Source organism: Alternaria viburni (assembly GCF_023758015.1).
Source record: "Alternaria viburni strain BMP 2772 chromosome Unknown scaffold_25, whole genome shotgun sequence".
Lineage (NCBI taxonomy): Eukaryota > Fungi > Ascomycota > Dothideomycetes > Pleosporales > Pleosporaceae > Alternaria > Alternaria viburni.
In genome coordinates this window covers 537,911-553,572 of record NW_026055794.1, presented here as the reverse complement: position 1 = coordinate 553,572, position 15,662 = coordinate 537,911, and the positions used below count along the sequence as shown (strand labels likewise).

At 52.2% G+C, this 15,662-nt stretch overlaps 5 protein-coding genes across 5 annotated transcripts; 3 read left to right on the top strand and 2 right to left on the bottom strand.

Annotated features, from left to right (window-relative positions):
- Positions 1-1,501: 1,501 nt before the first annotated feature.
- Positions 1,502-2,603, top strand: CHS7 (Chitin synthase, class 7; the record flags this gene model as incomplete). The annotated part of the gene is made up of 3 exons (XM_049358433.1): positions 1,502-1,736; positions 1,790-2,361; positions 2,412-2,603. The coding sequence occupies 3 exons, from the start codon at positions 1,502-1,504 to the stop codon at positions 2,601-2,603; spliced, it is 999 nt and encodes a 332-aa protein (XP_049207288.1).
- A 916-nt stretch (positions 2,604-3,519) lies between these two features.
- Positions 3,520-5,506, top strand: J4E79_009588 (uncharacterized protein; the record flags this gene model as incomplete). Its single annotated transcript, XM_049358432.1, has 4 exons — positions 3,520-4,956; positions 5,004-5,169; positions 5,221-5,337; positions 5,394-5,506. The coding sequence occupies 4 exons, from the start codon at positions 3,520-3,522 to the stop codon at positions 5,504-5,506; spliced, it is 1,833 nt and encodes a 610-aa protein (XP_049207287.1).
- Positions 5,507-9,076: 3,570 nt separating this feature from the next.
- Positions 9,077-11,122, bottom strand: J4E79_009587 (uncharacterized protein; the record flags this gene model as incomplete). The annotated part of the gene is made up of 3 exons (XM_049358431.1): positions 9,077-9,109; positions 9,316-10,409; positions 10,456-11,122. The coding sequence occupies 3 exons, from the start codon at positions 11,120-11,122 to the stop codon at positions 9,077-9,079; spliced, it is 1,794 nt and encodes a 597-aa protein (XP_049207286.1).
- Positions 11,123-11,919: 797 nt separating this feature from the next.
- Positions 11,920-13,424, top strand: J4E79_009586 (uncharacterized protein; the record flags this gene model as incomplete). The annotated part of the gene is made up of 2 exons (XM_049358430.1): positions 11,920-12,786; positions 12,840-13,424. The coding sequence occupies 2 exons, from the start codon at positions 11,920-11,922 to the stop codon at positions 13,422-13,424; spliced, it is 1,452 nt and encodes a 483-aa protein (XP_049207285.1).
- An 852-nt stretch (positions 13,425-14,276) lies between these two features.
- On the bottom strand, positions 14,277-15,131 carry J4E79_009585 (uncharacterized protein; the record flags this gene model as incomplete). Its single annotated transcript, XM_049358429.1, has 2 exons — positions 14,277-14,894; positions 14,949-15,131. 2 exons carry the CDS (start codon positions 15,129-15,131, stop codon positions 14,277-14,279), a joined length of 801 nt encoding a protein of 266 aa, XP_049207284.1.
- Positions 15,132-15,662: the final 531 nt, after the last annotated feature.

Genomic DNA, 15,662 nt, shown 5'->3' with positions numbered 1-15,662 from the left:
TTTCGGCTGAGCATGCTGCGCGGAAGTGTGTGACGGTGCGTACGCGGTTGGGGGTATAGCCATACGCGAAGGCTGGAAGCTGGGAACTTTTGGGGAAGGCGGCGATAGCTGGCGTACAGACGTGGTTGGAGACATGGACGGGGACGCTAGACCGGGCGACGGAGAAGTTGAGTAGCCCCTTGGTCCAGTCGTGACACGAAGAGGATTCTGCGCCTGGTAGTCGTGCAGTCGCGACACTGCGTCGTTGGCGGTGCGGGAGAAATCAGGAGGATAGTCGGCCATCGTGTGTGATATGGAGTTGAGACGGAACTTGTTCTTGGTAGAGGACGTCGGCTGTTAAGAGCGGCGACTCAGGACTTGGAAGCTCTCAGATCATCAGGGCAAGCGGTCGAAGGAAGCAGAAGTGGGCGGTGATTGCTAGTGAAGTCGATGGTTTAGGGTCGCGCTCGTCGAGAAGAGATTTCGGGTGCAAAGTGAGAGTGGAATGTGAGTGAAAGAGACTTGCTCATATCTGACGACTGCCTGACCGTGCGGGACTTCCATAGTGACATCCCAATCACGGAAGGCTACCATCTCGTCTCGGTGCAAATACCAGAGGTTAAGCTATACCATATGGTTTTAGCAGGATGTTGACGCCTGTTCCGACAGAACACGGTTTTACAGATTCACCTCACTCAAGAAAGAACGTGAACACCGTGGAGCCTACATTAATCTGAAAAGATGCAAAGCATGTAACTCAACGTCAACGTAGGCTCTAGGGCGTCCATACTTTTCCTTGAACGAGGTGCATTGCCCTAGGACCCGAGCGGCGCAACGAATCTAGTTTCCAAGTACCAGCTTCCATCAGGCGGGTTTGTCGATGTGTCTTGTCGCTCTAAGACCACATATGCAAAAATCGCGTGCTCTGCAACCTACATTAGCGATAAAGACAACAGATGACAGAACCCTGAGGCAATGTAGACATCTATGTTATCTACTTCACCAAGGGCCAAGTTTTCCCGAAATTGGTGCTCGAGCATGCTCTCTTATGTGCCACTACGAGCCGCTGCGGTGTCTTTTATGGACATGGTACGTTATGGACAGGGACGATTTTCTTCCACAAGGACGTTAACAAAAGAGGAGGATCGCGACTTTAGTGCGAGTGGCGGCATCACGAGGTTGTATCGTTTCGTTGCCCGGAGAAAATCGTGGAGACGCAAATAGCACGGACTAGCCTGGATGTGGATACGACCTGCAGGGTGGGCCTAGTGCGGCTCGGGAAGTGTCAACAGTGCGCATTCACTCCTGACAACCGCCCCCATAGTATCCCTGACCCTCGTCGCACCCCACCGCGCCTTCTCTCGTTTCTGTTTACCTTGCGGACATTCACTCGCTAATCGTCCGCACCTTCCTCCGCTATCACACTTCACTCACTTACCGTCCTCCACACCAAGCTACCGCCGCACACGGCGCCAGACCCGCCGCAACCCGAGCGACACCACACGTTTCGTAATCCGCCATCATGGGCTTCGGCGACTTCCAGACGATATGCGAAAAGGCACCGATACCACTATGCGCGCTTGTGGGCCACCAGGCGATCAATGACGGCGTGGGCATCCAGACAGAGTGCTATGCGCGCACCATTGAGATTGCGAATACCCTCATTTTCGAGGCGGCGAACGACTTCATGCATATCTTGGCCATGATTATGACCGTTGTCATGATCATCCACGTGCGCTCCAAGTTCACAGCTGTCGGTACGTTTGCGCATTGCCGTCTATAGCCGGAGCAGTTCACTAATGCACAGCAGGTCGCAAGGAAATCACATCCTTCTTCTACATCTACCTCCTTTTGACCATCATATCGCTCGTCCTCGATGCCGGTGTCGCTGCTCCTGGTTCCGCTGCCTACCCGTACTTCGCCGCCGCCCAGAATGGCCTCGTCTCCGCGCTGTGCACCTGTCTACTGATCAACGGCTTCGTCGGCTTCCAACTTTACGAGGATGGCACTACACTCTCCGTCTGGCTCCTACGCCTCTCTTCGCTGGCCATGTTCATCGTCGGCGGTGCCGTAAACCTCTTGACATTCAAGGGCTGGGCTGGACTGGAACCTGGCAACCCCGTCGGCATCTTTGTCGTTACCTACATCGTCAACGCCATCTGCCTCTTCGTATACACCGTCAGCCAGATCATCTTGGTTGTCGGAACACTGGAGGACCGCTGGCCGCTCGGTGATATCTCATTCGGCATATTCTTCTTTGTCATCGGCCAGGTCATTCTATATGTCTTCAGCGACACCATCTGCGACCAGGTCCAACACTACATCGATGGCCTCTTCTTCGCAACTATTTGCAACCTGCTTGCTGTCATGATGGTCTACAAGGTACGCTTATCACTAACATCATCCAATCGAACAACGCTGACAATTTCTAGTACTGGGATTCCATCACTCGCGAAGATCTCGAATTCTCCGTCGGCGTCAAGCAACACAACTGGGAGGTCAAGGAGCCTTTCCTCGAGGAGGACCAAAAGCGCGGCACCATGTACCAGGACTCCGACTACGCTCCATCGCTATACCAGCAACCGTACACGCGCAACTCGCACTACTCCGCCGTCGGCCACTAGGCTCACGACAACATCCCGCTTTGTTTTACTTTCGATGATACATGTTTTGCGCATACCATTTTACGGCATTGGGTGGAGTTTATGGCGCACATCAGCTTCGGCAAAATGCTTCAGCACTGTACTACTGCCTGTGAACGGTAACTTTTGGAATTTGGAGGAACTGGGAACCGCAAAAGCACTTGGTAATGTGCTCTTTTGCCGCCTTTTGCAGACGAGATCATGACATATTTAGCGCTTATATAGTAATATCAACTCTTTACAATCGACCGAAGTCCTCCCTGCGCACACCATCGTCTCATACAAGGGAGGGGACGAAGAGGTGCCTTACAGTCTACACTAGTTCAAAGACAAGCCTACGACAAGATCTCAAGGTAATGTAGACTTCTAGGGCATATACTCTCTTGTCTCTGTAGGTGGGTGTTTTAATGTATTCTTTACATCGGGTCTTGTCTGAGCCGAGGCTTCCTGGGGCCGCGTGTAAAGCGCCGGAGCAGCACAACCCAACCCATCTCCATCTAGCAAGCAATGCAAATACCATTGCTGCTGACAACCTTGGAAAACTGTCTTCACAAAATTGTGGTACATTCACCGCTCGAAGTTTGGGAGAACCTTACTCCGGCCCCTTCCCCGGATTCGCTGCATTGATGATACGCTAGTGAGCGGGTCGATGTTCATCCCCGCATCATGTCCGATGCACCCTCGGGGCTTCATTCGGCAGGTATAACTTCGCGGAATGCTGTCATCTCGCGATGTACGTTTCACTGCTACTGATCATTGACCGTCGCTTTAGGGGGTAGCATTATCGCAATCATCGCATACAATCGCCTTTCATCTCATCTTTGCCGTCTACGGGCTCACCCATTAGTGCGCCAAACTCCAGCAATTCGATAACGAATCGATATACTACATTGACGCGATGCCAAAAACGGATGTTCTCATATCCGGTTCCGGTTCCGCTGGTGTCTTCGCAGCAACTTGGCTAGCAATCTACAATATCCCATTCACGATTCTGGAGCGACGTCCTGGTCCACTAAAGATCGGCCAAGCAGATGGCGTCCAGGTGCGCACAGTAGAGATCTACGAGTCATTTGGTCTATCGGAAGATTTGTTGCGCGAGGCATACCATATCTTGGAAGTATGCTTCTGGGGTGTTGATGAAGATGGCAATGGCAATGAGCAAGGTGGCATTAAGAGGAAGAGCAGATCAATCGATACGGAGAAGGGTCTAAGTCATTTGCCGCATGTGATTCTGAATCAAGCGCGCATGAACGGACTGATGCTGGGGAAGATGGAGACCATCATGAAGGAGAAGGGAAAGTGGAAAGAAGGCACGAGCAACAGGATCGAGTACGGCTGGGCCGTCAAGGGCGTGGACATTGACGAGAAAAGAAAGAACGACCCGAACGCGCATTGCGTCAAAGTGACCGCTGAGAAAGATGGCAAAGAGGAGGTCTGGGAAGCGAAATACGTCCTAGGCTGCGACGGCGCGCATTCCACCATTCGCAAAGCCCTCGACATCCGCATGCTGGGCGACTCTTCCGATACCGTCTGGGGCGTCATGGATATCTACCCACTTACAACCTTCCCCGACATCCGCCGCAAGTGCACCATACACAGTACCGCCGGCAACTTGATCATCATTCCCCGCGAGGGTGGTCAACTAGTCCGCTTCTACATCCAGCTTCCCGCCGGCACGCAGCCCAAGACAGTGAAATTGGCCGACTTGCAAGACCAGACTCGCAGGATCTTTGCGCCATATACCATGGACTTTGCAGATGTCTTTTGGTGGAGTGCATACAGTATCGGTCAACGCCTGGCTGAGGTGTTCCACGCGCATAATCGCGTCTTCTTGACGGGCGATGCGTGTCACACGCACTCGCCGAAGGCAGGTCAGGGGATGAATGTGTCGCTTCAAGATGGTTACAATATTGGCTGGAAGCTTGGCTCCGTGCTGTCTGGTCTTTCGCCTCCTTCTCTGCTGTCGACATACGTTACCGAACGCAGCAAGACGGCAGCTGATCTCATTGCTTTTGACAAAGAGTTAGCAAAGATGATCAGCAGAAAAGATCGATACGAAGGCGAGTTTGCGGACTACTTCCGGAAGAGCGGGCGGTATATGGCGGGGTTCACGGCGAGGTACGAAGACACCATTATTACCAAGGGGATGGAGAAGGAGAAGAGTGCGGCTACGGCGGTCACGGTGGGGACGCGCTTTCCAAGTGCGCAGGTTATACGGTTTTGCGACTGTAAGGCTGTGCAGTTGATGAGTGTGCTGAGGAGTGATGGGAGGTGGCGCGTCGTGGTGTTTGGAGGGGATGTCAACCAAGCGCAGCATCGCGAGCGACTGGCCAAGGTATGCGCGCCCAGTTCCCATAGTCTTCGTATTCTAACACCATTCAGCTGGCAAAAGCACTCGAAGCAATTGCAAGCCGATATACACCTGCTGGGAAACACATCGACAGCATCATCGAGACGCTCCTTGTGTTAAGCAGCAAATTCCCGGAAACGGAGCAAGAAAGCATACCGGGCTACTTCTGGCCAAAGAGCGGAAAGTGGAATATACGCGGTATGCCGCCCCCTCATATCTCGTCCATCATCGCGCTGACCAATACGATAGATCTCCACAAGACGTTCGTCGACGACGACCACTACAATTCCGGTCATGGTCACGCGTACGACAAGTATGGTGTGAGCCCCGACGTGGGCGCAATCGTCATCGTGAGACCCGATCAATGTAAGCAATCGACGCGCAATCATTGACACTGCAAGAGAAATACTGACAAGACGTAGATGTATCCAAAGTGACGAGTCTTGATGACTTCGACGACGTTGCGGACTTCTTTGCGGGATGTTTGATCGAGCAGGCGTCCGCGCCGAATGCGGGCGCAAGCGCGAAGTTGTGATTCATGTGATGGCTGTCAACTCCTCCGGCACCGGCTGCGCAGCCAGAATCCTTAGGAGGGGACGAGACTAGCGAGTATAAATACCACCTCTCATGTCCTCCAACTTCTCTTCCATATCCTCACCTTTCATTTATCAAAAATATCGAGACAACACGACTATGTCCGGATTTCCTGGTTCTTTCCAAAATTCATTCCCTCGAGATCTATGGAGCTGTCTCGATCGTTCCAAAGTTCGGCTACTCCCATGATATGTCTCCCGGCAGCTCGCCTTTCTTCCATCATTTCAAAATCGCCACGGGCGATTCCATGACTTCTGCTCTCTGACAACGTTCAAGACTCCGCATTCATCGAATATATGTCGCTTTTGCAAAAAAAAAAAAAAAAAAAAAAAAAAAAAAAAAAAAAAAAAGAATGCAGGCGGTATGTGGGAAAAGTGCAAGATCGCTGGGTACACATGTCCGTCTTTTTCGGATCTCTTGTACCATTCTTGAGAACATCATGTAGTCTTCAGTGCTCGACTAAAGTCCAAAATCATCAATCGGCAGCCATATGACATATTTGCTCTTATGCAGATCAAAAAGACATTTCGAGGCTGGGATGAGTCCTGCGGGCGGAAGATTGCTGCATTATTTGTCAAAAATTAGCAAGATTGGATCCATGTGTTCTCTCGGTTCTCTGCCTTGTCCATGAGCTGTACTCGTCGCTCCACTCTAACGCCAGTGGTATTCTGACAATATAAATATCTCGCAGATGGAAGGTAAAGCTTCCATAACTTCACTTTTCACCTTACCTTACCAAAACAACAGATGGCAAGTTCTATGTTCTGTTCTGCCGCCCAAACTTCAAAACTGCCGAATTACCGTTGGATGTCTCCCTGGAGGATCAGTTTTCCGAACGCTTCATTTTTCCAAAAAAAAATCGCCATTGGCGATTGATGGAGCTCGTCGTCAAAAGTCCGTACTCGACAGATGCATGATATCTTGAGCGAAATTACATCACCGCAGTCGCATGAGTGCAGAAGTCAAAGAGCCCATCGCGTTTCAATGTCTTTGATACAAATGTAATGTAGCTGTTGGACTTCGTCATAATCACGACTCTAGACACCAGGTGTCATCTTGTATACGCCTGGGGGCCTTCAAAATCTACGAATATGACATGCAAGTTCAATGTGTACTTTTTCCTATGGATATTCTAAAAAGTTGGTATGCGCAAACTCATGTGCAAGGCTCGTGCGCTTGTTGTACAAATCCATTCGAGAGTATCTCCTCTATATCACCAAACATCATTTGCATTGATCCAAAATACTTTGGATCGGACTTCATGAGATTGCTGAAAGAGCACGATCCCCCAAAACGATAGTAGCGGAGATTCATGTCCGCAGCCATCGCTTAGAGCGTTGAAGTGGCCATGGCATGAACCGCATCGCTCATCGACGGACTCCAAACCCATTGGATGGAGCAAAACACCGCGATTTCCCTACATTCAACACCTCTACTCTTCCTACTCCAAGTAGAAAACAAAAAGCGGCCTTTACCTCCGCGGCCTCGTCCTATAATCCACACCCACCCTCTTCATACTCAAAGCAGCAACCCCATCTTCGGCCTTTCTCTCCGCTGCAATCCTCCTACTTTCCACACCTACCGCATGCAGCATTTATTGAACCCGCTAGGCGTCCCGTCGACCACAATTATGTTGTAGGCCATAGTATATTGGCTGGCATTGAGTACCGCTGCAGTCTATGCTTGGTATGGTGGTGTGCGAAAAGCGATAGTCGGATTTAAGGGTCCTTGGCGTCGTGGGGATGTGCTGCGGCGAACTGGGCCGCGTGCCAATCAACTGTCAATCGCAAGTCGGGAGACAAGGGTTTTGGATGTCGCTGCCGAAACAAGTGGGTAAGTTGGATCGGATTTGAGCGTGTTACATGCGATTTTTGTCATCGGTATTGATGAATGCCATGCTTGCACGCGAGCGCGGACGCCCGTTCCGGTGACATGGGCAACATTCCTGCAACGGTGGATCGATGCGGCACGATTTTCTGGAGAGTCTTGGTGGCTGGAACTCGAGACGAGACTCGACCGACCTTCCCGTTATCTTCAGTAGCAGACGAGGGTCCGTAAGGCTGGTGTGAATGGTGCAGGTCAGTGCGCCTGGCCGCGCTTGCATCATGGGCGCGTCATTTTGCCGTCACGACTTACTTTGTGCCTTTCGCGGCTTTGACGAGTGTTGGTGTCTTTTCGGACTTGGGTAATTACGAGGCATCTGCCACTACGAAACATGTTTGCGACTATTCCATGACTTTACCCAAGGCTTTTTTGATTGAGCCCTGGCGCCAGTGACCCCATCGAACGATCGCCATGCCTGAAAGCGAACATGAGCAAATTTGCAACATTAATCCCCCCATTCACAAAAAGTGATCTTTTGGGCGTCATGTTCTCTTGACAGCATCACAGGTGATGGTGGGCGGCAGCTTCAGACCGTAGATGTGGTTTCCGGCCAGGACCACTTGCGCCCCACCACAGACACTCATATAAAGTCAGACCTTTCGCATATTCCCTTCCAGTCTCTTCACCACCACTTCTTCTCTCCACAAAACCAAAACTGGAATGAGAAAGTTTTTTGTGTTCTGCGTTCTGCGCCTTTCCCTCGAAAAAAAAAAGGTTATCGACCAGCTTGCATGAGACCTCTCGCAATGCCAAAGACACCCCCATTCACTACAAATGGTTCTCCGCAAATACTGTACATATAGTCCTCACGACAGCACATGCAACCCAGAAAAGACATGGTTGAGTCTCTGATGTCGATTCAATATCCAAAAGTCTTCACAAACACCTTCCATACTTTTCCCTCTACTCGTGGAATCTTTCCTACTATCAAAAACCCCAAAATCCACACGATGTCTCTTCTGGTGGCTACAAAACTAAACACAGTCGTAGACATGGCGTCTTCTCGGGCTTCCGCCAGTTCAAACGAAGCTCACTTTTATCCAAAACATGTACATCAGTCACCATGACTGCAACACCGGTATTCGGTGAACTATCCAAAAGCTAGGGCCACTGCGGTCTGTACAAATATCTCGTCTGCGCGGTACTCTTTCTCTACAACAATACCACCCATTTTCTTAAAGAATAAAAAACTCCAAGGCGGCGTTTATAATGGCTGCGCTCTTATCTTTGCGAAAAACAAAAACAGCCAACACTTATGGCGGTTGCGCTTTGCCAAATTCAAAACCGACCTTTCTTCCACGATATGAGGAGGCTTTCTTGACTTCGAAAAGGTCGGTAAAACGACTCATGTGGGCGCACCAGCGTCTTGGTTGAGGGATGTCAAAAGAATCATTGCGACAGTTACATGAGAGCAAAGAGATTGAGAAGCGGCTCTCAAATTCCAAAAGCGCCAGGGGCGAATATCATGTGTTTGAGACATCACGTCTCTGAGATAAGCTTAAATCGATACACAATATCTAAACTGAAAAGACACGATAGCGATGTAAGAGCTTGATGATCGAAAGCAATGGCGCTCTTCTCACTTATGCTGCGTTCAGCGATTCGATCCAGAATCGACATATCAAGGTCAAAATTCTTCCATAGCCTTGATACGTCGATTCTGGTTCAAAAAGCTGAAAGCACCATGATATGCCAGCACCGTGTATTACGTTCTACTAAAATCTACAGCACCCCCCTCTCCACAAACCTAACCGGCAACTCCACACTCCTCGCCCTCAAATACTCACAAACATTCTTACCCAACGTATCATACGTACTACAAGCATCATACCCACGATCTAAATGATCATGCAACAAAAAGTGCACCGCCTTGACATTGCGCATTTCAAACCGATCAATCGGTTTACCCTTGTACTCTTCCGGCCCAAGCAGCTCTTTGATCTTGTCGATGGTGAGGAAACTGCGCAACCACTCCCATTCATCGGCGTGGCGGACGAAGAAACCGACATTGGCGTCTGAGCACTTGTCGCCTGAGCGACCGAGGACTATGGAGCCGAGGGGGAGGCGGATTGTAGGACCGAAGTGGTCGAGTGGGATGGGCGATGTAGTTTCGTAGGAGGGTTGTTGGCGCGGGTACTCGCGGAATTCGGGTGCGAGGGGCATATCGATCACTTTCTTGCCGTCCGCAAACCCGTTGGTTGCTTCACCATCCCAGATGCAATGCACGCGTTGTTTGACGGCTGACTGCGGAAGAAGCGAGGGATGGTACTCGTAGTATGGCTTCCCCTCTGCTTGCCGCACGTCGTTTCCTAGTGACGCCCCTGGACACGACATGAGAAAGTTCACCATGGAGATGCGGAAGAAGCCTTTCGGGTTGCGCATGTTGAGTAGCTCTCTATCGCGGGACTGGGCGAAGACGCGGAAATCGACCGTGGCGACGTCTTGGTTGCGGGCGTCGATGACGGAGGAACCGTTTTGCATGAATTTTAGGACGTCGAACTTCTTGATCAGCTCTGAGCCCAGTTCGTATCGGATTTGCTCTTCGATCCATCGGCACTTTTCTTCCATGTGCAGGCCGACGAGGTAGATGTGGTATTCGGCTTGCCAGCCGGCGAAGCCTGTGATGCCGAATTTGGTTGTCGGAGGTGGTGGCAGGCCTTTGATGCCGGAGACTTTGACTTGGTCTTCGCCGATTTGTTCGATCTTGATGTCGGTCAGGTCTGCGGTGACGTCGCAGTTATAGTATAGAGGGCCTTGGATCTCGTAGAGAAGCTGAGATGTTACCGAGTTGACTGTCATGCAGCCGCCGGTGTTCTTCTCCTTGTACATTACGCCCTCGCCTTTTTTGTCGATGGCGCAGATTGGGAAGCCCATGTTGATGTGCTTGCCTTGAGCTAGGAGACTACGAAAGTCGGAGCAGTAACCACCAGATACATACGCGGCACATTCAAGAAGATGGCCTGGAAGTATCAGTACAACGTGCACATGTAATTGGAAACGACCTACCAATGACTAGAGAGCCAGCCAGCTCGTCAAATTGATCACTCGTCCATTCGTGCCACCATGCAGCGGCACCAATGATGGGCGAAGCATCCGAGACACGACCGGCGATGACAATGTCAGCGCCTTCCGTCAGTGCTCTGGCGATACCCAAACCACCAAGATAGCACTGAGCGCAAACAGGCTCCAGCCCCCATTCGGCTACCGACTTGTCGTGCATCAAACTCTTGAAGCCCTCGCCTTTATCCAACATACTCTTAACGGTTCCCGTAACATCATCACCCTCAATCCAAGCGACCTTCAGTGGGTACCCAGCTTCCTTGCACGTCTTTTCTACAAGCTGAGCCAGTAGCTCCGTGTCTGATGCACCAGCATTGACACAGACTTTGATACCACGAGTAGCTATATCTTGTATTGCAGGAGTAAAGCAGTCCATAAAGTTCTCAGCGAACATGGCATAGTCGAGCTTCTCCCCGAATGAGCGAGCTTGTAGCATCTGCTCCTTGTTCCTGAGCTTTCCGGTGCCATGCATGGTCATGGTCATTTCGGAGAGCCAGTCCCCTACTATGACATCGACGTCGTCTTTGGCGAGGGATGCAATGGCTCGAACACGGTCGGAGAAGCCGCCTGAGGCACCGCCCACGCGGACTGGTCGACGGACTGTGGGTGCCATTTTGACAAAGTATCAAGAAGTTGGTCGGTATGCTGGGGATTACGGGTAGAAGGCGCTGAACGAGCCAAAGTTCGACTGGAAGCCATGATAAGATGCATCGCTGCGCCATCGGAATAGCTTTCCCCTCATGCGCTGGAGTCTGTGTAGGAATCTGAACGGCTGTCCATATCCGTAGGAAGCTGCGGACTATGCATTCAGAACTGGGATGGACATGTACCCCACTTGGGGCGAGCCGCTGGAACTAAACCATCAGTAGCTAAGATGTCTGACCCACTCGCTTCGCTCTGGAGTTTAAGGATAGCTCCCTGGTCTCGAGTTGCCGAACATACGCGAGTTCCCTAACTTATGCGGCGCGTTCCTGGGCGGGTCATGGTTGAGGGGAGCGGCGGGTCGAGGGGGGAATTGAACAGGCCTGCAGTCTACCCTGAGATGAACACACGCAAAGTAGCTGGATCAACGTCGATGTAGCCCCCATGGTGTTAGGTCACTCTCTTGAATAAGGTGAGGGAGTGTCGCGGTGTCCACGGGTACCGAGGCAGGCACGGCCAACTTGGAAGCATTAGCAAGTCCCGCGTCGACGATCGTGAACCTTACATCAACGTACCATAACAGCAAGTCATCAGACACAACGTCGTTATCGATTATATCAATATCACCGTGTGGTATTACAAGTCTCGTAATCCCTTGGAGCGCAGCTGTGCCACACCACGTGCCTGCCGATTCGGACCGACACTAAAACACACACCATCCCCTAACCATCGCGCATCCCCGCATCTCCACACCTGGGATCAACTTTAATGTCGCAGTCACCGGGGCGCGCTAGAGCGCCCGCTGGCCTCCCCATCCACGCCCCCTCCAGCAATGCGCATCCACCCAGCAGCAGCAACGATGACCATGATAACGCACCCCTGCCTTCCTACCTCGCGCGACATATCCAGCTCGGCTTCTCCACCGACGATGTGGCTGCGCTCATCACCGCCATAGACTCGAGCCAAGACCGATCGACTTCTACGAGCGATAGGACGCTAGCGCACCTCCCCGCAGAACTGCTCCTACAGATTCTCGAACATGTCCCTGTGGACTATATCCTCGACTGGCGGTTAGTCTGCCGTGGCTTTCGCGATGCGATCGACGGACGGGTCCTATACCGCTGTCTGCAGAGGACGGAGCTGGTGGGGTATATGGGTGCGAGAGATTTTGGACTCATGGTGGACTTGGACGACGAACAGTACGAGTCGGTCCATTTACTCGAAGCAGGGTTTTCGCACGTCGAGTGGGACACTGCGTCAGACCCGGAGACAAATCGACCCGCGTGGAGCGCGACGCACGCCGTTTTTGAGATCGCAGAGGAGTGGTATGACGCATTCAGGCACGTAGGCGGTGCGGAAGCGCATGATGGCGATACCATTCTCGACGTGGACTCAGACTGGTATAGTGTCTTGGACCGACTGCAGTTGCGCCGCAGGGAAGAATATTTCGGGACGTTGCGCTGGTGCATCCGGCTCGACCACGCGGTTTGGGATTTGGATCTCCCATGCGAATGGCGGCGCATGCACTTCGACGTCGATGTCACACTACAAACGGGATTGATACGGGTTGCGTGGAAAGACATGCTCATCCGCTTCCTCAAGACAGAACGACAATACCGGCTACTACTAGAACAAGTAGGTCTGCTTTCGAAACAGCTCGCATGAACATGCTGACATCCACGACCCAGAAAACCGCCTCCCCCTACACCTTCTCCCACCACGAAGACTGCCTCCGCTCCGTCCGCCGCACCCACCTCATGCGCTCCCTCACAGACAGCAAAGACGACCTCCGCATCCTCTGGCACATGCGGCTCCTCCCACCCCTCTGGGCCAGCGCCCCATCCCCCAAACACACACCCCTAAGCCTCACGCCCACGGAAAACGACGCCATGACCACACTACTCCTCCTGCGCCGCGCCGCCTCCCTCACCACCTCCCAACTCACCTACCTCCACACCCTCCACTCCTCCTATCAAACCATGGAGTCCGCCCTCCGCGACCTCGATGAAACATACTCTGAATTCAAATCCTACATGAACATGCCTGGCTTCCAGATGAATATTCTGCTGCCGGCTGTGATACGCAATGCGAAGAATATACCGAGGAACCCTGTGGCGTGGAGTGATGAGCTGAGGAGTAAGATTGAGGGGATGGTGGAAAAGTGGCGGGGGCAGAGGGAGGTGGTGGAGAGGGTGAGGGGACTGTTGGAGAGTAGTAATGTGGCCATGGCTGTGCCGGATGATAGCTTTGATGAGCTGGGCAGTGATTTTTGAGATGGTGGCAGGTGGGGTGGGATATAATGGCAGGATTGAGATGTGGAATGGAATGGTTTGGGTCTGCAGGCGGGCTGGCATGGTGGATGATTTATTTTCATTTCGATGTGAGGATGATCTCCGTTGGACTAGATATACTTGTAATATTTTGCCGATTGTTTGAATAGTGTCTCGAGGTTTCCAGCTGGTGTCTATCACCCCTACATTCCTGGCAGACACCGAATAATGCGATGGTACTATGATCAAAGAAAGGCATTCGTGTTGACTCAGACGCCTACAAGGAGATTAGGTTCTCTCAATCCGTATTCTGCACTCGTTATCGCGGCATACGTTATTGTCTGTACTATCAAATATGTGGGATACAATGCCATGTATACCTTCCGGTTATGTCTCAGTACACTCAGTGTAAGACCAGAGAGATGCGTATGTGACAATACCTCTGTTACACTACATACCCGATTAAGGATTCAGCATCACACAACATCACGATCAACTAGCAATTTCAAGACAAAGTGTTCCAAAGTATTATGATTAAGGCCTGGAATCTATCCCAAGCTGGGTATGCCGAATGCGTAATGTGTATATCTCAAAACACCATGCGCTGCATCAAACCATAATAAACAAAAAATGCGCCAAAGCTAGCTCATCGAATCATTGCGCTCGCAAGCTATCAACATGAAGAGTAACAACAAGCGCCGGCGACATGCTCGCTAATGCAGGGAAGACATGCGGTGGAAGTAATGCAATGCGAGGCGAGGCGGTGGACATGCAGGGGTTATGTGAAGCCTGACATGCCATGCGGGGGAATAAGAAGAAGTTTTCTCAAAAGAACTCGGTGGTGTAACGCGATGCTCAGAGAATGAGAGCAGCGCCGAGGAAGACCATGGACGCGCCGACCATGGCGAAAGGAGCCATGGAGATGGACGAAGCGGCACCGTCGGCAGGAGGAGCTGCGGCGTCACCAGTCTCGCTGGCCTCGGCACCCTCAGAGCCAGTGGCAGTCGCGCTGTTGGAGAAGGGTGTGGCAGAGGAGAAAGCAGAGCCGGTTGACATGGAGTGCATGCTCCTGCTCTCGCTGGTGAGGCCGCTGGTCTCGCTGGCGGAGATGATGCTAGTAGATCCGGACAGGGCACTCGAGGTGGTGCTGCTCATCGACATGCTCATGTCGCTGCTCATGCTTGAGGCAGTCTCGTCGAAGAGGGCCTGGATGCGGATCTCGTGGCACTGGTCGCCAATCCACGAGTCGTACAGGTTGCCGAAAGCACCGCTCATGCAGCGCCACCAGCGGGTGCTGCCTCCTATGGCGAGCGAGTCGTTGCCGCAGACTGAGAAGCCGCCTGTGTAGATTGCGCCTGCCTGGGGAGGGCCATCGAACTGGAACTGTTGGTTGGCGACGATGGAGCCGGTGCGGCCATATTGGTCGTGGAGGATACCGTCTTCGAGAGTGCAGAGGAGGTCGCCGTCAGATGCCTGGTGATGGTGTTAGTATGATGTTAAAAGTAAGAGTCCAGGGGAGCGGCATACCTCTTGAGCAGTTTCGCGCCTCCTGAGACTGGGGTTCTCGAGTGTGCCAATTCGGAAGGGCGTCGTGACAGTCGTCTTGCAGCCCTCGGGCGCAGAGGCATCGGGAGCAATGCCCTCCTCGACGGCCTGGGCGAGGCCAGTGGCCGCGAGGAAAAGCGGAGCGAAGATGGTGGAAGTGCGCATGGTGACGGTCGAGGATCCCTGACAAGCTAAGACCCACAAGTATGGGAGGGTATGTCGTATCGTATTACTCGTGATGGTTATGAAGAGTGCGGGATAGAAGATACTCGTGATATGGGCTTGCAGCGTCAAAGTCGTGAAGAATAGCAGAAAAGCGGCGATGGGAGGGTGCAAGATAAGAGGCTGGACGCGAGGCCGGCCAGAATTATTTGTTGGTGCAACCCTCGCGCGACTTCCACACAAAGCAAGGCCCAAGGCGCAACAAGCAAGGTGTACCTGCAGATCGACGCTCAATCGGGCAAGGCCCAACGCGTGGACGTCAATGCGTAGATTGCATGTTTATCGTTGAGATCATAACCGCTTGCCGAGATGAAACATGGCCGACCATGCACCCTATAGGGATGACGCCCGTAGAACTCCTGGGGAACAACACGAGAGCCACGGCCGTCCACGTAGGGCATGGTAGAGACACAGGAAAGCGCATCGTATGCGTGCGACAGCGCATTCTACACCCACACCGCCACCGGCACCAAG